The 21755-nt window shown below is 42.0% G+C and overlaps 1 protein-coding gene across 4 annotated transcripts in view; it reads left to right on the forward strand.

The window, feature by feature from the left end:
- The window catches only part of OSBPL8 (oxysterol binding protein like 8), a 377827-nt gene extending 362640 nt beyond the window's left edge, over positions 1 to 15187 (forward strand). For all 4 annotated transcript variants that reach the window (XM_082257116.1, XM_082257117.1, XM_082257118.1 and 1 more), the window contains 3 exons: positions 8554 to 8659; positions 11560 to 11665; positions 14006 to 15187. In XM_082257116.1, coding sequence (XP_082113242.1) covers positions 8554 to 8659; positions 11560 to 11665; positions 14006 to 14141 — 348 coding nt within the window. In that variant the 3' untranslated portion in view covers positions 14142 to 15187. The remainder of the gene's footprint in view (positions 1 to 8553; positions 8660 to 11559; positions 11666 to 14005) is intronic.
- Positions 15188 to 21755: the final 6568 nt, after the last annotated feature.

A 21755-nucleotide genomic window follows, 5' to 3' on the forward strand; every position in this document is an offset into this window, starting at 1 on the left:
CCACGTGACAAAAAATATTGCAATGACCGACATTTTATTCTCAAGAGTCTTTGCTAAAAAAATATATATAAATATGTTTAAATAGTAGTTTTCTAGGAAAAAATACTGATTTTAACTTGTAAACAAGAAGTGTCCGAAATAGGCCTGGGGCTTAAGAGGTTAAATCTGCTAGTACATCTTACACTACCCCCCCCCCCCCCAGACTGACAATGCTGCTGTCCAAAGGTGCCCCTGAGCTTCTTCATCTAGAATGAGGGCACGCTAATACATGAGGTGTGTTAATGACCACATCACCAGGTGAAAATAGAAGGGAAAAATGCCTAAATAAAAACGAATCCAGCCACCACATATATTGTTTGTAGTTAAGAGGACAATGGGGAAAAAGGGAGAGGGAAGGGTATGTTGAATAAAAGGAAAAAAGAGGGAGATGGGACTTTAAATGAAACTCGTGCAATTGAGTCTCCATCCCTGATTATATTGAAAAATGGGAACACATAGTGTTCAAAAAATGTGGGACTTTGCATGAGGTGTGGCCAGTATACACATAATGATAATAATATCACATATACATCTGCTAGTAAGCATATAGAAGCATAAGGTTTACATTATGTGTTTGTTGACATATCCATAGCAGTTAATATGAAGTACAGTAAATAAAAAACAAGTAAAAGGGGACATAAAGTACATATGGATAACATAATATGACCGTAAAAACAACGCGTTTCGTGAAAAGTGTTTCACTTCATCAGGAGCAGGCACATTTCTAATTTCTAAAAAAATATTATATATATATATATATATATATATATATATATATATATATAATGAGAGCAATAATGCATCCAAAGGAGGAGTATTTTGAAAAAATGAAAATTAAATAACTTACAATAGAATATTGGTTGTCAATGAGACTGTAGATCTCCCAGAAAAACGTCTCTGTTGGGAACTGAGGGGGCACAGGGCCAAACCGCAAGGTCCAATAGCATGGTGTGGATTCCCAAAAATAGGTCTTGGGCTAGATAATCAGGTAAAAATCTAATAGGGGGGGTACCAAAGTAGGAATTTGTATTAGAGATAAAACCATAAGATATATAAATAGAATCAATGAGCCCAAGACCAAAGTGAAAGAGAGAAATAAATATAGATGTTGGGCAAAAATGCACCAATATGGTCCAAAAGGTGGAAGGTAGATAGTGAAGGAGCGTGACAACCATAAACCGGTGCATAAGATAGTGTGCCAAAAGCAGTACTGAAACGTGATGGAGAAAGCAATAAATGGATATGGAGAGAAAAATCCCAAAAGGAATTATCAAAGTGTGGCAAAAAATGTGAAGGGAAAAGCAACTGGTTTGGGTCTATTACCACTTTAGGCAAATGTTTTTTTGCTAATCTGTAGCAAAGATTCTTGCATGGAGATCCTACCAATAACATCACTTAGGGGTGCATTTATATAAAAAAAAAATGCTGGGCTATTCTTCCTGTGAAATTGCAGGTCTATTTGTCCTGTACAACCGGAGGAAAAATCAAATGTGATTAGGCTATTTTTAGGTTATTTTCCCATCAGGACTTTATTACTGAAATTACTCCATTATGGTCAGTAGATGGAGCTGGTACTCATAGGAAATAATTTTCCCTATGACTATCAGCTCCACCTAGTGGCCATAATGCAGTATTTCTCTTCCGTTCATTGACAGACACAGCTCCTGATATTCTTATCCATTGGGTTATACTGCCCCCTACAGGGGTAGAACACTAGGTGGAAAAGAAGTCTGGCTACGCCTATGGGTAGTCCCATGGGGAGTATACTTCCTCTCTCGGCTATAGGCAATCAGTTTTTCCGCCTAGTCAGGAGTAAGGACCTACTTGCTAAAATGTGTCCTTTAAGATTTTTTTCTCCTGGTTTTTCCTGTGAGATCTACAGACAACTGCCGGACTGGGCGACGGGCTGGATAATCTAGATCCAGAGGTCACACTAGTCTGGCCAGTGAGCGTGCGCAGACCTCAGCTCTGCGCTAGGTCAGCCGCGACCTAGCCCCATCGAACGGGGACTGGCCTGTGAGTTAAACGTCTCACAAGGTCGCGTACGATTGGGTCTCGGCCAAAGTCGCAGCGTTCCTCCTGGCCGACAGCCCCCCATTTCGATGGCGAGGGGTTCTGTCTGGAGCAGTGCCCGTCTGGTTCCTGGTATGGTGAGTAGCTGTCCCCCCTCTCCCCCCTGTAGGGTTTTTGGGTGGACACGGGCCCCTCCATGTGACGGTTGGACCCCCGGTTCCCCTCCTTCCCGTTAGGCTCTCCCACACCTTTCCCCCATCTGACCCCTAAACCCCCCCCCCCCCCACTAATGCTGGGGCTCTGTGGTTAGTCTGGTACACCTCCTGGGGTGGGGGCAGGGCGCTATGCTGGCCATAAGGGTGGGGGGTGCGCCACTGGTGACCGGATGATCGGCTGTGCAAGGGGGAGGGTGTTGTACCTGATGGGGGTTCTTGCCAGGGCCCCCTGTCCTGCTTGCGCCTGTCCCGAGGCCTAGGGATCCCTCCTAGGTCCTGGGGAGCCTTGTGGTGCCACCATTTTCTTGTAGTCTTTGTGCTGCAATGCACGGCAGCCATATTTGTGTAGTCCAGCGGCCATTTTACGGTGGTTTGCCCTAGAAAACAGCTGCGGCCATGACAGTGAAACCCTATGGACGGCGATTCTAGGGGTGGGAGCCGCTCCTCATCCCCTGGTGCTTACTCCTGGATACTTTCTTTTCCTTATCGCCGTATGTGCAGTGCAAATTCTCTTGGTGGCTGTGGTGCCTGGTTTCTGCGGGGTGGTTAATCTGGTGGGGTCCTCTCTCTCTCTGCTGAGGATTGATTGGAGCTCTGTGACTGGCAACCGAGTGTGCTGCCAGAGCGGTGGAGGTGTCCCTCAGTAGTGTTTTACACTTTTTTGTGGGGTCCCCTTGGTGAAGTCTTTTAGAGCACGGTCTCCCCACCTGATCCCCTCTCTGAGGCTGTGGGGCCTTCCAGGTCCCAACCATCCATCGACGCACTGTCGGCAGTACTGGAGTCCTTTGTGTCCCGGGTGGAATTGGCTTTTGGGTGACGGGCTGGCAAAAAAGTGCCCTCCCGCTTTCCCCTGCCTCATTTGTCCCCTCAAATCCTGAATCTGATTTGGCCACTACGGACGTGGGTCACCCTGCATGGGTCTGTGACCAAATGCCCTGAATCCTGGGGGAATACTAATTGTATACTAATTGTATCTGTGCATGAGACCTTAAAGATGGAGGCTGCAGCTGCGACAGAGGCACAGGTCCCCTTTGCCACTCACAAGTCATCCAGAGTGGCAAAGGTATAACCTTTCCCCTCCTATTTTGACAGAATTTTCACTAAAGAGTGGGGGCGACCAAAGTGTCCCCTTGGGGTCCCTAAGCGCTTTGCTAGGCGATACCCTTATAAGGAGTCCCTTCTTAAGAAGTGGACTGTTCCACCAGTGATGGACCCTCCGGTTTCTAGTTTCAATAAGGCAAACATGATTATGGATAAAGAGTCCCTGGCCTTTAAGCCCCCGGCTGACAGGAAGGCGGTGGCTGTGGCCCGCAATATGTACACCCTGGCTGGTTTGGCACTGAGACCGATAGTAACCATTGCCCTGTTGTCGCAGACTTTGACCAAGTGGGCTAAGCTTTTATGCGGTGACCTGGAGCGATAACAGCTCCCCCCTGGCTTTGCTGAGCTGGCGGATAAGCTTGTCCAGGGGCTGCAGTTTGTGTGATGCCTTTTTAGATGCGGCTCCCTAGTGGCTCTGCTCTCTGTTTCCACAGTGGTCCTTCCGCGTGTCTTTACGCTCAAATGCTGGTCTGCGGACCAGACTTCTAAAAAGGCCTTGACTAATTTTACCGTTTAAGGAGATCGCCTGTTTGGTGCTACCCTGGATGACATCATAAAAGGTCTCACAGGGGGAAAGAGTACCCTTCTTCCACAGGCTACTAAGGCAAGGACCCTTGTCGTATACGTGGGCCCTCCTCAGCTCATAAGAAGTTTTTTTCGTCCCTCAGGGTCGACTGACAAGGAATCTAAGCCCTTCAGGGCCTCCTCTGGAGGATCCAAGCGAACTTGGTCTGGCAAGTCAAGAGTGGGCTTCTCCAGACCCGAGGACAAGCCCCATCAGCTTGAAGGTGCGCCCTCAGCTATCGGGGGTGGGGGGGATATCTTCGCTGGTTCCCAGACCCATGGACTTCCCCGCTACAAGACAAGTCGGTCCACAAAGTCATTCGGTCTGGCTACAAGAACGAGTTTCGATCTTACCCTCCGGAAAGGTTCTTTTCTTCCAAAGTGCAACTGTCCCCGTCCGCTTACAGGCTCTCTTTGGGGCAGTGCAAGACCTTTTACTTCAAAGGGTGATTGTCCCGTTTCCGACTTCAGAACGTTTTCAGGGGTTTTACTCAAACCTGTTTACAGTCCCCAGAAAAGAAGGCAAGGTGTGTCCAATCCTGGACCTCAAAGTGCTGAACTGCTTTTGCAGGTGCAGAAGTTCAGAATGGAGTTTGTTCGCATGGTGGTGGCTTTCCTGCATCAGGGGGATTTTCTTGCCTCCATCAACATCAAGGTCGCTTACCTTTACATTCCAATATGTGTGGGTCACCAGCGTTTCCTCCGCTTTGCTGTGGGAGAGGAGCATTATCAGTTTGTGGCGTTACCCTTTGGTCTCGCCTCTGCTCCTCAGGTCTTCAAAACAGTGTTGGCCCCGGTACTAGCATTGTTACGTAAGCAGGGGGTCGCGGTCCTGGGCTACTTGGATGACCTTCTTTTGCGAGAAGAGTCTCCTACTGCGCTGGTGGAAAACTTGGAGATCTCCCTACGGACCCTGAGGAAGTTTGGCTGGATTCTGAATCTTCAGAAGTCTGCCTTAGTTCCTTCCACGAAACTAGACTATCTGGGTCTGACTCTGGACTCGGTCATAGCTGGAGTACTCCATCCTCTGGACAAACTCCAGAAACTGCAGGCTGCAATTCGCCTCCTGCTGTCCAGCAGATGGTCATTCCTCCGGACTTGCATGCGAGTACTGTGCCTGATGGTGTCTACCTTTGAGGCGGTCCCGTTTGCATGGTTCCATACGAGGTCCCTGCAAGGGAGATTCTAATCAAATGGGACAAGACTCTGGACAACCAAATCCACCTGAGCCAGGGTACAAAAGGGTCCCTGATCTGGTGGCTTTGTCCTCTGGTTTTCTGGCAGGGCCAATTCTTCCTCCCCTTGTATTGGACGGTGGTCACCATGAATGCCAGCCTCTCGGGGTGGGGAGGCGTTCTCGACAGAAATTCTGCTCCGGGGGTCTGAACCCTGGAAGAGGTCCAGACTACCAATCAATATCCTGGAGCTCCGAGCGATCAGACTGTGCCTGGAACATTGGACAGATCATCTCCAAGGATGTCCAGTGCACATTCAATCAGACAATGCCACAGCCGTGGCTTATGTCAATCACCAAGGGGGCACAAGAAGTGTCCTGGCGGCTCTGGAGGTAGCTGGTATTCTCAGGTGGGCAGAACGTTTGTTCCAACCCTTTCCGCCGTACACATTCACGGATGGGAAAACTGGCAGGTGGATTACCTCAGTCGGCAGGCGTTGGACCAGGGGGTATGGTCTCTTCGTCCAGAGGTGTTTCATCAGTTGTAGATCTGTTGGTGTCTCGGCTAAACAAAAAGGTGCAGAGGTTCGTGGCACGGTCACGGGATCCTCTGGTGGACACCACAGATGCGCTGGTGGCCCGTGGAGTATCGTCTGAATTACACCTTCCCTCCTCTCAAGCTTCTGCCAAGACTTCCAAGCAGGATCAAGGTAGAAGGGATTCCGGTCATCTTTGTGGCCTCGCCGGGCTTGGTATCCCGATCTGATGTGGCTGGCTGCCGACGTTCCTTGAAAGCTTCCTCTCAGGGAGGATCTGCTGTCCCAAAGGCCCATCTTCCACCCTGCTTTACAGTCGCTGGCTTTGACGGCTGCCGACGTTCCTTGAAAGCTTCCTCTCAGGGAGGATCTGCTGTCCCAAAGGCCCATCTTCCACCCTGCTTTACAGTCGCTGGCTTTGACGGCTGCCGACTTTCCTTGAAAGCTTCGTCTCAGGGAGGATCTGCTGTCCCAAAGGCCAATCTTCCACCCTGCTTTACAGATGCTGGCTTTGACGGCTTGGCTGTTTTAAGCCAGGTACTGAAGGATAGGGGTTGGTCTGTATCGGTGAGTCCAATGCTGGAAAGTACTGGAAAAGTAGGAAATCTACTTCTAGGAAAATCTACCATCATACACGGATGTACATGACGTAATGTGAGTCCCTTGGGGTTAACCCTCACTCCTTCTCGGTGGCTCGGATCTTGACCTTCCGGCACGGGGGTTGAACAGAAATTGTCCTTTGAGTACCATCAAAGGCCAGGTGTCAACTTTGGCGGTCTTCTTTCAATGACCCTTGGCCACACACTGCTTGGTGCGTACCTTTCTTCAGGGTGTTCGCCATTTGGTTCCTCCAGTGCGATCTCCGTTGCTGCTTTGGGACCTCAATTTGGTGCTTTCGGTTCTCCAGAAGTTTACCTTTAAGATTCTTTGGGAGATTCCATTGTTTACGCTGTCTCAGAAGGTGGAAATGAAGACATTTTGACGCGTTGACTGGTGGCGTTATCCTGTCCTTCATCTTACTTGGTGGTTCACCGAGATGAGGTGGTTCTTCACCCCTGTCCGTTATTCCTTCCAAAGGTGGTCTCTGATTTCCATTTGAATTAAGACATTGTATTTCCTTCCCTGTGTGCCAGGACAAAACATCCTAAGGAAATTGCCTTGCATGCCTTGAATGTGGATCGGGCAATTAGGATGTACCTGGCAGCTGTGAAGTCTTTTAGCAAGTCAGACTCAATGTTTGTGCTTACGGATGGGTCTCGGACAGGGTTGTCTGCTTCCTCTGTGACCATTCCCAGATGGATCAGACAGATGGTGATTCAGGCCTATTCCATCAGTTGTCAGGATCCTGCTTTCCCTATCAAGATGCACTCTACTTGGGCGCTCAGTGCCTCCTGGGCCTTCCGTCATCAGGCGTCAGTGATGCAGGTTTGCAAGGCATGGCCACCTGGTCATCGGTGCACACTTTCACAATGTTCTATAAAATGGATGTTTTGGCATCTGCGGATGCCTCTTTTGGCTGCAAGGTTTTGCAGGCTGCTGTTTAGAGGACTTGGTCCTCTTTGAGGGTGTATTGTTTTTTTCAGGTGGGCTCCAGTTGTTTTGGTTGAGCCCCTGTTGCCTGGTTAGCTACTGTTTTTAGCCTTGGGAATTTTTTGCTGTTCCCACCCCTCATGTTTAACACTGCTTTGGGACATACCAATGGTTAAGAATATTAGGAGCTGTGGCCATCAATGAACGAAAGAGAAAATTGGATTTTGACTTACAGTAAAATCCAGTTCTCTGATGTTCATTGACGCTCACAGCACCCACCCTTCTGTGGAGTTGTATTCTCTATGACAATGCTTGTAACAAAACTGAGTGCCTATAGCAGCGAGAGGGAGTATATCCCCTGGGACTGCCCATATGCATAGTCAGACTTTTTTTTATGCCTAGTGTCCTACTCTTGTAGGGGGCAGTATAACCCCATGGTTAAGAATATCAGGAGCTGTGTCCATCAATAAACATCAGAGAAATTGATTTTACGGTCAAAGAAAAAAGTCAAAAATCACATTTTTTTCGAGGTCACTATATAATGAATACATGACATTCAGCCTGTAGAGGAAATACAAGTCTGACACAATCGTTTTTGGCCAGTTTTCAGGGGACAAATGTACCAGCAGATTTGCTGGGTCAATAGCTATGCATTTTTTTTCCCCACAAATACATTGCCTAATGTTGCAGGTTGACAACCCTAAGCTACAGCTTTGAAATGAATAGCAGCATTTCAGCCTGTTATCTGCATACTCTTAGATGGCCATTAGGCTGCCTGTCTGTCAGACCTGTCAGGCCCTACACTCGGTTGAAGTGCAGAAATGGCTGGCTGACCATGCTGATGCAAACTGCAAGGCAGTGATTTGATTTTCAGCTTGAAACAGGAAGCACTGGTACTAGCAGACGTTTCAGGTAAGAAACGTTACAACAGATTCACAAAAAACAATTTGCTTAAAAAAATGTATACAGTGAGGCATGATGTCAAACATAATAAAAAATAGATTTTTGGGTTTACAAACATTTTAAAGCAGAGTAGACTCGGCAAGCTAATTATTTGGATGGTTTAACAGATCAAGGTTTTCACACAACTTCAAAAGTTGAAAAACAATTGCTAATTGGCCATATTAAATTTAGTTTGGTCTACTGTAAAAAAAAAAATATATATATATATATACATATATGAGACTTAGTTTAGACCACAGTTCTATTATATTATTATTTTGCTCTTTGTGTCCTGGTCTATTAGTAATACTTTACAAAGTATAAATGATAGAATTAGAATGACTGGTGAAGACTAATAACATTTCGGAAAGTATACGGTGCATAATAATGATGCACTGTTTGACTATGGTAATAACATGTAGCATTGCTTGTCATGCAGGTATGTGTTCCAAAGCTTAAACACAAGTCAAGTGGACAGCAGAAGAAAGGAGAAAGTGGCTGTTCCTCCCCAGAACTGGATAACCAGGATTCCTCAGGGAGTGAAGGTAAGAAATATTGCACAAAATCATTTCCACAACAAAAATATACAAAGTACCTAATATAAATTATTTACAGAAACAGAAAAGTTTAAAACTTAAAAAAAAAAAAAAAAACTCTATGAATTATAGTGTATAGTTGTCCATACATGTAAGGTCTTGTGTACGCAGACACCAGACATATCCTAACGCCAACTGCCCCTTGATTGCTGTGTGCCTGTTTGTGTCAGTCACTTCTATGGGTTATGCAGGCTAAATTGCACTGCTGAGCTGTCGTGCATCTTGCTTAGTACAGACTACATAGAAGTTTGTTTTTGTGACTCTGCTTGTTTATTCTGCCTGCTTTCACAAGTGTCAAGATGCATATGTTGGCCTGAGTGTATAAGCCAATAATGCATGATCAGATGCGTGGTATAAATCGAATTTTTGAATATCTGTTTTCCATACTCGTTTCTATTTTGGAGTCTGTTCTATTCACCACAATGCCAACTCTTTTTTTCTTTCTGGTTCAAATAGGGAGCAATAGGTTTTGTGCCAGAACTTCCCTGTCTGATTGGTGGCTTCTTACTGTAGCCTGATTGATGTCTAAAAAGTAAAGATGGCATCTATGGGTAATACAGTGGGGAAAATATTTTTTTAATCCCTTGCAGATTTTGTAAGTTTGCCCACTTACAAAGAAATTAAGCGTTTACAGTTTTTATCATAGGTGTATTTTTAAATGACAGAGACAGAAAATCAACCAAAAATCTAGGAAAAGCACATGATACAAATGTTATAAATTGAGTTGCCGTTCAGTAAGTAAAATAAGTTTGATCCCCAAGCAAAACATGAGTTAGCATTTTGTGGAGAAACCCTTGTTGGTAAGCACAGAGGTAAGATGTTTCTTGAAGTTGGTTATCAGGGTTGCACACATCTCAGGAGGGATTTTGGCCCACTCTTCTTTCCACATCTTTTCTAAATCCTTAAGGGTTCTTGGCTGTTGCTTGGCAACTCAAAGTTTCAGCTCCCTCCATAAATTTTCTATAGGGTTAAGGCCTGGATATTGGCTAGGCCACTTCATGACCCTAACGCGCTTCTTCTTGAGCCACTCCTTTGTTGCCTTGGCGGTATGTTTTGGGTCATTGTCATGCTGGAAGACCCATCCACAAACCATCTGGTTGTTCTGGGTGTTCTGGCTGAGGGAAGAAGGTTCTCGTCCAAGATTTTACAATACTCGGCCCCTTAATGCGATAAAGTCGGCCTGTACCTTTAGCAGAAATACAGCCCCAAAGCATAATGTTTCCACCTCCGTGCTTGACTGTAGGGACATAGTAAGCATTTTTCTTCCTCCAAACACGGGTCGAGTTCATGTCAAAGAGCCCAATTTTGGTCTTATCTGACCACAGCACTTTCTCCCAATCCTTCTCTGAATTATTTAGATGTTCATTGGCAAACTTCATACGGGCCTGTACATGTGCGTTCGTGAGGAGGGGGACCTTGCGGGTGCTGCAGGCTTTTAACCCATGGCAGCGTATTGTGTTACCAATGGTTTGTTTGCTGACTGTGGTCCCAATTGTCTTGAGTTCATTCACAAGCTCCTCCTGTGTAGTTCTGGGCTGATCCCTCACTTTTCTCATGATCATCCTTACCCCATGAGACAAAATCTTGCATGGAGCTCCAGACCTAATGCGATTGATGGTTATTTTGTATTTCTTCCATTTGGGAATAATCACTCTTTCTCACCAAGCTTCTTGCTGATGGACTTGTAGCCCATTACAGCCTTGTGCAGGCCTAAAAGCTTGTCCTTGGTGTCCTCCGACAGCTCTTTGGTCTTGCCCATGATGGTGAGGTTTGAATGGAAGAAAGAGATTCTGTGGACAGGTGTCTTTTATACACATAATGAGTTGTCGTTAGGAGCACGTTCTTAAATTGACAGGACTAATCTGTGTACCACATGAGCACATACTGTAGCCAGTCTGTGGGAGTCAAAATTATTGTTGGTTGGTAGGGGATCAAATACTTATTTTACTCACTGAACTGCAGCTAAATTTATAACATTTGTATCATGTTTTTCTGGATTTCTGGTTGATATTCTGTCTTTATCATTTAAAATACACCAATGTTAAAAAAAATTATAGACCCTTCATTTCTTTGTAAGTGGGCAAACTTTAAAAATCTGGAGGGAATCAAATAATGATTTTCGCCTCAGTATTGATTCCATATAGATGTTTTGGACTGAATCTATGCTTCTTATTTTTTATTAGTATCTAACTACATCCACTCAAAGGCATTTGGTGGCTATTAGTCTTTGGGTATTTTTACCTTCCAGTGACCTTGTTGTGGATGTACATTTTTCCACTTAACATTCTAAAATGTATGCCTGTTCTGGGTACAGGAGGTATGAGATAAATGCAATCCAGAATTTGGTGACCTTGATGGTGTAAATAAGACATGGGTAAACAGCACGGCAAAAGTGTGTGCCTTTTGGGTGCAAAAGAGAATTAATATGAAAGCACGGCAATAACATCTATAAATGTTGGCAGCAATGTTCTTCCTTTTTACTAGAACGATGCCAAAAATTAAGGCACCTGCATTTCTTTGTCATTTTACTAATATATAAAGGACTTGCCCTAGCTGTTTATATCAGTTTTATAGGCATTGTACAGTATATTACTTGTGGAGAACCTGTCTTAGGTCTTGTACAGAGTGGACTTGCCATCTTATTGTCTATACAGAAGCTGTATGGTTGTATTAACCTTAGAGGCTACAACAGTGAGCTCTGCATCATAGCTTTCTAATGTCCATGAGTGTCCATGTACAATACTGCAGATAGTTTCTATATAATAGTTCTGCTATCGTTAATATTTCTTAGTTTGCAAAAAATGTAATATTTGGTCTTGTAATTGTTTGTTCCCCTAATCCTTTTCCAGCACATCTACTAACACACAGCAATCGAAGCAGGAAAAAGGGAGCAGACCATGGAGAACTTCTAAGTGCCATAGACTCTATAAAGAAAACTCAAGAGGAAATCAACCGGTAAATTGCCTTAATGTTTTTTAACATTTGAAAATTTTTTTTTTTTTTTCTTCATTTTGTAACTAGCTGTAGTACACTGCCCATTTTTTATTTTTTTTTCAAAATGTAAAAATCATCTAAATGTGTGCTTGATTTTAATGCAGGACATCCCAACCTTTGTCCGCTTGTGAAGTGTCATAAACTAGGAGTCCATTCATATCTTTCCAGTTTCTTGGGGTGTGTTAACTCAAGTTGCATTTAAATGGGTTTCCAAAGCACTACAACAGTCCGCAAATTGGACATGCACCATTTTGTCGGTGGTGCACCATTTTTTTAGTTGTGAAACACACCACAATGCACAGTAGTGCTTTGTCATGCTCTGCAACTCCCTTAGATGTAGAGAGCTGAGGTAGTAATAAAAATGAATGGCACCGCAAAGCATTGGTGTAAATGGGCACTTGTGTGACAGTGAATACCACCATATTATTATGCATAGGCCTGTAAGATATTTAGAAAATATTGTGTTGCTTTTTATTCAGTCTAATCCAACCTATTTATTCAATGGTTGCCTTTAGATTTGTTCATTATGGTTCATACATATATAGATCTATTAAGCACTTGCACAGAAGGTACTTGGAAGCCACACCAGAACACTGCTTATTGCCACATGTCACTCATAGTGGTTAAAGACAGTTGCTTTTATGCAGTATTTTCAGAAAAAGTGTGATCTTTCAGTTTACACATTGTAAAAACAGTTAGGGTCCTTTCACATGGCCGCTCCGTGTGTCCGCAAATCATCCCATCCGTTTGCGGATGATTTGCGGACATAATGTAAGTGAATGGCACTGCGGGTGTCAGCGGAATACCACCCGCTGACACCCGATTTTCCTCCTGTCAGTTCTGTTCCGTTTTTACGAATGGAACAGAACCCCATTTTTTCTTCCGTGTAAAACACGGAAAGGAAGGAAAATCTGATGTCAGCGGTGTCATCCGCTGACATCCGCAGTGCCATATACTTACATTATGTCCGCATATCATCCGCAAACGGATGGGATGATATGCGGGCACACGGAGCGGATGACAGAAATGTCATCCGCTCCGTGGAAAGAAAAAAAAAAAGTCCCGCAGCGGACTTAAGCAGCGGAGCGGCCGTCTGAAAGGAGCCTTAAAGTAGAAATAAAGACAAAACTTTTTTATTTATTTTTTTTTTAATTTTGGCTAGAGTAAGGGAGAGTTAATATTCTCCTTCACTTCCTGTCCCATAGCCAAAACAGGAAGTGAGAGGCAATCCCTCCAAAGTGAGTGAATTCTTGGTTGTCCCCACGATCACCAGAACTTGGATCCCCATTGAAAGATTTTCCCTCTTTCTGTTGATAGCCCCAAATTTGGGATTTTCTTTTACTTTCACTTTCCGTGATAAATGTAAACGGGGCAGATAGAGAGGGTGAATCCTCCCTAACCGGTACAGGGAGAGCAATAAACTGTTCTAATCACTCTCCACCCTATCCAAAACTAAACAAAACATTTTTCCTTTAGTTATACTTTAAGGTGTTTCTATCATTTTTATCTGCTTACGTTGACACTTTTGCTTCATTAAACATGCTTTTTAAACAGTATAGTCTATTGCAGCCTTTTTCAACCAGGGTGCCTTGAGGTTTCTTCAGGGGTGCCTTGGAAAAATGCCTAAAAATTGTATACAAGCCAACAGATGGATGAAACCTGCCTTTTAGTTACACAGAGCCACATTGTGCACCGTTACAACCTTCTAGCTGCCGGCATCCTAACCACCAATGGCATCATCAGTTGGTATGGAAGATGTTAGTCACCTGCATAGCATCCTTGTTTGACTTTCCTCTGCCCCTCTCCATTAGCATTGGAGTCACAATAGCTAAGTGATGGAGAAAAACTGTGAGAGAAGAAAAACATTGGAATACTGGTCAATAAAAGTTTGCAAAAGTTTATTTGCTTTGGAAGAATAAATCACCTCTAATGTTGGGTGTCCTACGTGTGTGGATGTTACTGTATTATGTAAAAATATTAGAATAGTTTTTACATTTTAGAATTTGGTGCCTCGAGACTGTCCATCATTTTTAAAGGGTGCATTGACTGAAAAAAGGTTGGGAAACACTGGTCTATTGCATATAAATATACTCACTAATGGATGTATATTTATTAAGCACTTTATTTATGGAAGTATATTTATGAATTGATTATAAATTTATATATTCATGAATTGTTTGTGTTAATTTTTTTCTGATATAAAGGAATAGCGCACTTTTATATTGTGTTATATAGCATACATTGGTAAGGATTGTGAATTGCTCTATATTATGGTTACATTTATTTTTCTTTCCATAATAGGAACATCGTTGCTCTGCGTAGCCGCTTGTCTACAAATGCCTCAAACACAGATAGCAATTTTCTTCAGCAAAGAGACTATTGTATTATCATCTTCCTGATTTTGCTGCAGATTGCCATTAACTATCTGTTCAAGTAAGAAATAATGTCTCACATGGAAATATGTGGTATCTGAGACTGTCACTGTTGAATTGAGACCACGCTTACCCTCATTGGCTTTTTGATGAGGTCTACAAGCCACTGTCGTGCTTTTCATCCTGTCATAGAGGTCAAACGATTTGGACTTTGGCAGAAATGTTGTGCTCATGTCAGAAACCGTGGTCCTATGAAGACATTGATGCATCATTGCCACAATCTGTCCAAGCTTCCAGTAGCTCAAGCGTTGAAAGTGCCAGCACCATCTACCTAGCTGTTGCTATGTATTAAATGTTGAAATATGTTGTGCTTTACACATCATACTGTTCTTTCAAGAGAAAGTAATGCTGTAGTTACAGATGTATATATACTTTTTATATGTATGTAAGTGATTGTCTTTTTTTTTTTTTTTTTTTCAGTTTGTAAGGATTCAGATGTTATTCGTAATGCGCAAATAGGTTGTAATTAACTTCGAACTATGTAAAAAATAATGGTCTAGTCAGTCTATACATAGGGTAGATACCAAACTTTGACCAAATATATTACTTATTATCTCTTCACTTGTAGTCATAACTGTAGAGGAATGCTGGCACCAGAAAAAGAATTCCAAAACAGTTAATTTTTTAAAAAACATCTTTCAGTGTATTATAATTCAACAGTAAGAGAGGACAGGACTGAAGAAGTTGCTTTGTTCCCATTCTAAACCATAGAGTGCTCTCATCTGCTGTCCAGACTTTTATAATCCCTTTCCTCTTACTGACTGCCTATTGTAGGACCAAAGCATTTCTACTACTTGTAAAATGAGCATATTGCTAGTTACAGAATATGAGGCACTATGTTCTCAGATTAGTATTTCCTTTATTTATAGCAATTTGTTTATTCCAGATAATGTAATCTGCTTGTGAGATATATGAAGGCTTTAATGGTTTCAAGTATGGACCAGCTTAGTTTTTTTCATTCAGTATATGTGTTCTACAAATTTGTATGTGACAAAAAGGCTTTGTGAATAGGTCAAGATGGCACCAGGTATTGTTTACTTGGGCCGGCCATAGATGGAGCAAATTTCTTTCCTACAACCACAGGTCGACCAACTTTATTCAGCCTGCCCAAACATGGTATGAATCTCGGTTGGTTCCTGCTGAATTGGCTGAGATTCGAACCGCCTATGGCCGGCTTTACTAAACACTTCTCTACAATTGTGAATTTAGGTAGCAGTAACATTTATATGGTATTACTAACTCATTTAGAAGCATCTTGGAGAAGCTCCAGGACAGGTCTATCTGTTTTAGATAAAGACTAGCTAGGTCAATGATTATATCTCTGAGACTTGAACAAAGATATCTCCTAGTTGGAGTTCTCCGTTCTGTTGCCTGCAGTGGGTAAGATTGAGCCTTATCTGTCTTGCACTATACGTAATGTAAAATAGGCCAAAAAATAGAGACGTCAATGGCAAGATTGACTCCCTACAAAGGTGGGGTATCAGAGAGCCTATTAGTTCTGATATATGGGTGATCCAACCACCAGCATCCACCCAAAACTGAAGTATCACATTTAAATAGAAAGTTAATTCCCTTTAAAGAATTTCAGAACAACATTTTCCAGCACTTTCAATTTTGGAATGATCGATCTTTTTTCACAAAGGCTTTCTTTTTATTAATGAGGTGCCTGATGTGTTTAGTAGTTGCTGGGAAGATTAACCACCTAATGGCTTCTTATATATTTTGGAGAATCTACTGGTCAGTTCTCTGTGCTTACATCTCCAGGTCCTGTGAAATTGCTGCTGATGTTGAGGGATGTTTAGATTTAAATTCGTTGTATACACAGTAAGCAAAAGGAGATGTGAAAACACTTAAAGTTAGTAGGGAATACACAAATCTCAAAGTTGGGTGGAAGCAGGGCCTGCAGAACTTTGATGAGTGCGTTGCACCACAGCAGACTCCAAGAGACAGAAAAAGCCAACAGGTGACTTGGCTCATCAGGATCCACCTATTCTGTAACTAACACTTTGGGGTGGATTGAACCTTTTAAAGTAGCATAATTCAGGTGATAATATGTTAAGAGCACCAAGAAACAGAAGTACCTATCCTGGATTTGTCCATTTTTTTTAAAGCTTGCTATCATTTTTGACTGTATTAAAGGATAAGTTCACCTTTTGGAACATGTTACATGTTCCACCCAATTTTATGGTGGAACATGTGACATGTTCCCAGTGCTGCAGTCACCGTCCGCTGAATCCCCACCTCTCCCTCCCTTACTGTGGCAGCAGTATGGCAGAAGTTCCCCGTATTGACTTCCAGGCACAGCCGTGCGGGGCTCCAGCCACATGGCCACGTCATTCATACACAAAGCTCTGTGTATGAATGAACTACAAGTCCTGACTTCCTTAGCGGATGTTGGCTTGTAGTTCTCAATGAACTACCACGGCGCTATGGAGCGCTATGTTAGTTCATTGAATCTTCCTGTCAGCGATTATCAGCTTACCCGTACGGGAAAGTGTGCAGAAAACTGGCATGGCATCAGCGATCTCCTGCACTCCTCGCGGGTGCAATGCTTTACCGGCAGTGTCCAAATACAAAAAAAAACAAATGCACATTTTTTTACCTGTAAAAAGATGTGCATTTATTCTTTTTTTGTACAAAGGTGAACTTATTTAAACACAGTAATAAGATAAACAGGCCTTTATTTAATAAGGTAGAGAACAATGGGTAGACTGAAGAAACAGATAGCAAGCAATCAGTAATTATACATTTATTGGTCTGGTAAAAATATGTTAAAATGGGATTGTTTGCTTTTAGTGGCTGCACCTTTTGCACCATCTTGTTATGCAATAGTGTATAACTGTTGTGCACCCAGTTTGTTTGTAAGCAATGCGAAAAATGCTTATGGAGAAATAATACAAATTCAGCTTTAGTTGTTTTTGCCAAATGGAAGTGGAAGCGGAAATAAAGGCACATGAATGCAGCTCCTTCTGCCAAAGCAGACAGAACATTCCTCACACGCAGTATCCTTATGTTACAGTGGTCAATACTTCCACCATGTGGACATTTATGGGATTGCTGCATGTGTCACTTGTTTTCTTACCAAATCTCAAGTACTAGCATAACCATGACTGCATACGATACAACATATGTTTATTCTGGTCATCCATAAGAAATAGACAATCCATGTATATTACTCCCACCCTTTTTTTTAAAAAAAAATAAATAAAGTTTAACGCAAGCATATCTGTAGTTAAATGTTAATAAAGAACTGCAGTAGCACTTAAATATTTCATTAGTATCTTCTTAATTCATTTTTCTTTACCATTTTTCGCATATAATTAGCTAAATATCAAAGCCTTTTTCCATGACCTCACTGCAAAAAGGGACGTATCACACTCTTCTATAGCTGGCAATGACAACATCAAACACATTTAAACATGTCTTCACAGTAACTAAGCGATTGAAAATATTGTCGTTAATCACATTCTGAATTGTGTGGACAGGAATCTTCTTTTTCCTGCTTGTACAGAAACACCATGAAATGGTGAAATGTTTAACCTGTTTTAAAATAGAGTGCACTCCTAAATTGTCTTTATAAATGTAAATTGTATATTTGTTACTTGAAACGATATAGAAAAAAAATAGCAATATTTAAACCTTTTACTTGTTAAGGCTGTTTCCACCTCGCTCCGGAGTTCCACAAACGGCATATTTAGATGTTTCTTATATAAGCCATAGAGGAGAAGTCAGAATATTTGTTATATTGCAATGTTGTGTTTTTACAGTCTCAATTCATATAATAAACATTTGTATTTATAGCCTCCTAAGGCTGCAGGGAATAAAATAACTGCATTTTGTCACTAGACAAAGGATAGAATCTAATGTACCAAGTTTATTTGTAGCAGTTACATTAAGTACATGAAACCTAGCTGGGACTGAACAACTTATGCTGTGTGTAGACCCAGGAACTCAGCGGATTACTGCTAAACTGCACAGCTTCAGGCACCTTTTCATGTCCAGTTCTAGTCCTGATGGTATGTTCTTTTTATATCCACTAGGGCTGCCTTTCTCAACCTTTTCACCACAGAGGAACCCTTAAAATTGTTTTCAGGACTCAGGGAACCCACTAAAAATGATTATACTTGCAGATTATTGTAAATAAGCATGATCTGTAGAGAGTTTTTAGAGCTGGTTCACACTACTCTGACTTGTCAGGTGACTAGCTCCCAATGCTGTGCAATGGAACCGTTCTAATCAGAGCGACTCAAGTCGCTCCGACTTAGAAAAAGGTTCCTGTACTATTTTTTGGCGAAGTCGGAGCGACTTGCATTGACTTCTATTATGAGAAGTCGTTTGCAAGCCGCGATGAAGTCGCGCTGCACGGGCGACTTTGAGTCGGATTAGTGTGAACCGGCTCTTAGAGGGTTACTAACAGCTCAAATGTATTTTCTTTAAAATAACAAACATGTCATACTTACCTGCTCTGTGCAGTGGTTTTGCACAGAGCAGCCCCAATCCTCTTTTTCTCAGGTCCCCTGCCGAGTGCCCCTATATTTAGCAACCTGCTTGCTATGGGGGAACTTGTGCATGCTCTCTCCTGAACCCCCACTCTGTGTGTCTATAAGACACACAGAACAGGGCTCGGCCCCACCCCTGCTCTCTCCTTACTGGCTGTGATTGACAGCAGTGGGAGCCATTGTGTCTTAGCCTATGAGAAAGCAGAGACCCGGGAGAACAGCAGCTCTTGTACACATCACTGGATCAGGCTCAAGATAAAATAAGGGGGAGGCTGCATACTGAAGATTTTCTTTTTACCTTTATGCATGAAGGTTAAAAAACTTTCAGCCTTTATAAAAACTTTAAATGAAAGAAATACAAATATGGGGTGTACCTAAACCTCCACACCATGAATTTAAATTAATTATGTCCTGAAAAAACCCTAGCATCTTCTGAAGGAACCAAACCCTGGTTGGAAAGGCTGCTGTAGGGGGTGATCCCAATGCCTTGTTTTTGGTAGTACAACTTTTGCTTTTTAGGCCTCTGTTAGGTGGGTGATTCTGTTACCAGCATTAGGTATTAAACTTCTGTTACTATTTGTGGAAGTCATTATTTCAAATGCTGTTAAAATATTATTGCTACTGAAGGAATAGGCAACAGAATCACTATCTGACATGGGCCTTAGTTATAAGTTCAAAGTAGACCCAACTGGTACTGGAAATAGGACATAGTATTGTTATACTTTTCTGTCCATTTTGCATGTTATGTCCTACACTTGCACTTTTTTGGCTGAGACGGAAAGCCCAACAGTTGTCTGAACATAGCTATATGTGCCTTTTTGATAAATGAGCGTGTTAAAGAAGTTGGGTTTGTGCCATATACAGATGATTGCAAGAGTCTCTGTGATTATATTCTTCTAAGAGGACTTTCCATATTTCAGATTCTGAATTCCTTTACTATTGCAGGTGAGATGTGTATAGCCTTTCAAGTTAATGGGATTCCTTTTGACTGGCTGACCTGTCACAGAAGCGGCAGAGAAGCGACAAAGTCAGATTGAGCCTTTGACTTGACATGGTTGGATTTGAGTTTATTAACTGGTTTTATTTACAATAAAGTCATGAAAATTTGTTGTATATCCTAATAGCCATAGCAACAGGCACCTCGGACACAAGAGTGTGACTTTATTGTAATTATAAAAAAAAAAATTATATATATATAATTTTTTTTTTAATTCATTTCACAGCTTTTTAATACTGAACCTTAAGTAAACTTAATCCTGGGCTTGTCATAATGGCTACAACACTTGCACTGGATAGTCCTCCCAACAAAATCAGGGTTGGGCCTGGTCTGACTGAAGGTTTATTCACTAATGTTTTCTTTTACGTAATACCTTTTAAACTGGACTTCTGTATTTTTATGCACGCTTGTTATTTTACCATCAATGCTTGTTTTTTTTGTACTGTTACATTTTTAAACGACTTATTATAGACTGTTATATAAAACTGAGTAAGACCAGTGTTATGTATTGATAAAGAGCCAGAACCCATGACAAAAATGAATGTAAGTAAAAAAAAATAAATAAATAAAAGACAAAACTGTTCATTTATAAATGGAAGTTTATTGCCGATTTTATATCTAGAGCCTCTGAACTGTATCTTCGCATAACTACACACACGTCATTGTTCAGGAGACTTAAGTATCAGAGTTAAGTATCAACGAGCTAGGATGAAACAGACTAGGAGAATGACAAGTTTTGTCTTTTGTAGCATGTTAAATGTTCATTTGTCTTTTAACATCTTGTCCAATGGCTTTTTGAAAGTTGAAGCACTATCACTGGTCTGTAGTTTTGTATTTCCAATTAGAATAAAAATGTGATCATAAGCCTCAAGTGTTTTATATATTGATTATGGTTCTACTCATGCACTTTATTGTCCATGCGAATATTTATTTTTTGGTTCTTGTACACATTTTGAAAGTTTACCTAAACATACACAGAAGTTGTGCCATATTTACATACGAGGGTACTTCAAGAAGTTTCCGTACTTTTTTAAACGTTTTATATATATATATATATATATATATATATATATATATATATATATATATGTTCAGACATTTTTTGAAGATCCCTTGTACATACACAGCGGTTCCTTTTTCAATTAATATGTCGTTGCCATATTATTTCCCAGAAAAACATATTTCCTAAGGCAAAGTGGCTTGACCATAATATTGCAGTAATGTGCAGTATTATGTAACAAAAATTGAAATTGAAGTTTAACTCCGCTAAGAGGTCCAGATAAAACTTCATTTCATTCAAAGTCAAGGGTAATATCTAAAAAAGCAGCCAACATGTTTGGGGTCCAAGCCCCCCCTTCATCAGGGTTGGAATGGCAACAATGTGAACAAACCAACTGTGAGTGTGGGAGTACCTGAATACCTAAGTGTGAGCACCTGAGGTTAAAAAGTACCTGAGTACCCGAATGTGAGAGCACCTGAGTGTGAGCAGCTGAGGTTGAAAAGTACCTGAGTATCCGAGTGTAAGTACCGAGTGTTGTAAAGTATCTGAGTACTCAAGTGTTGAAGAGTACCTGAGTGTGAGAAATTAGAGTTAGGAAGCTAGAAAACAGCTACACAGGACAAAGTTAAATTTCCAAATCTCCATTAGTTTAGTGGGTACAATGCCCGTGGGGGGGTGTAGAAATGCAACTCGGTGTACATCTTGTGGCATGTATGCGTTCCTCAATCAGGCGATCGAGGTTGAATACAACGGCACAAAATGTAAGCACGTCGCTTCCCTGGAAGCTCAGGTCCTGAATCTAGGGAAGCAACAGGCAACACTGAGTAGAATCTCCATACTGAAGGAGAGCTGGAAAACGTACCCATCAGGTGCCGGCAGGCGGGTGGAGAGACAAGGGTGCAGGCATCAGAGCAGAGTAGTTGAGTGACAGTTAGGAAGGGTAGAAGGGAACGAGACAAGGAGGCCAGTCCTGGGCTGGAGCATTCCAATAAATACCACCTGTTGCATGATGTTGGGGAAACCAGTCAGGGGCCAGCATGGTGGATTATGAATTTGGGAATGTAAATTTAAAAAAAGAAAACTGTGTTGGTACAAAGTGAATACAGTACAAAATGCAGTTACT

The sequence above is a fragment of the Pelophylax lessonae genome, assembly GCF_965119305.1.
Source record: "Pelophylax lessonae genome assembly, chromosome: 4".
NCBI classification, from domain to species: Eukaryota; Metazoa; Chordata; class Amphibia; order Anura; family Ranidae; genus Pelophylax; species Pelophylax lessonae.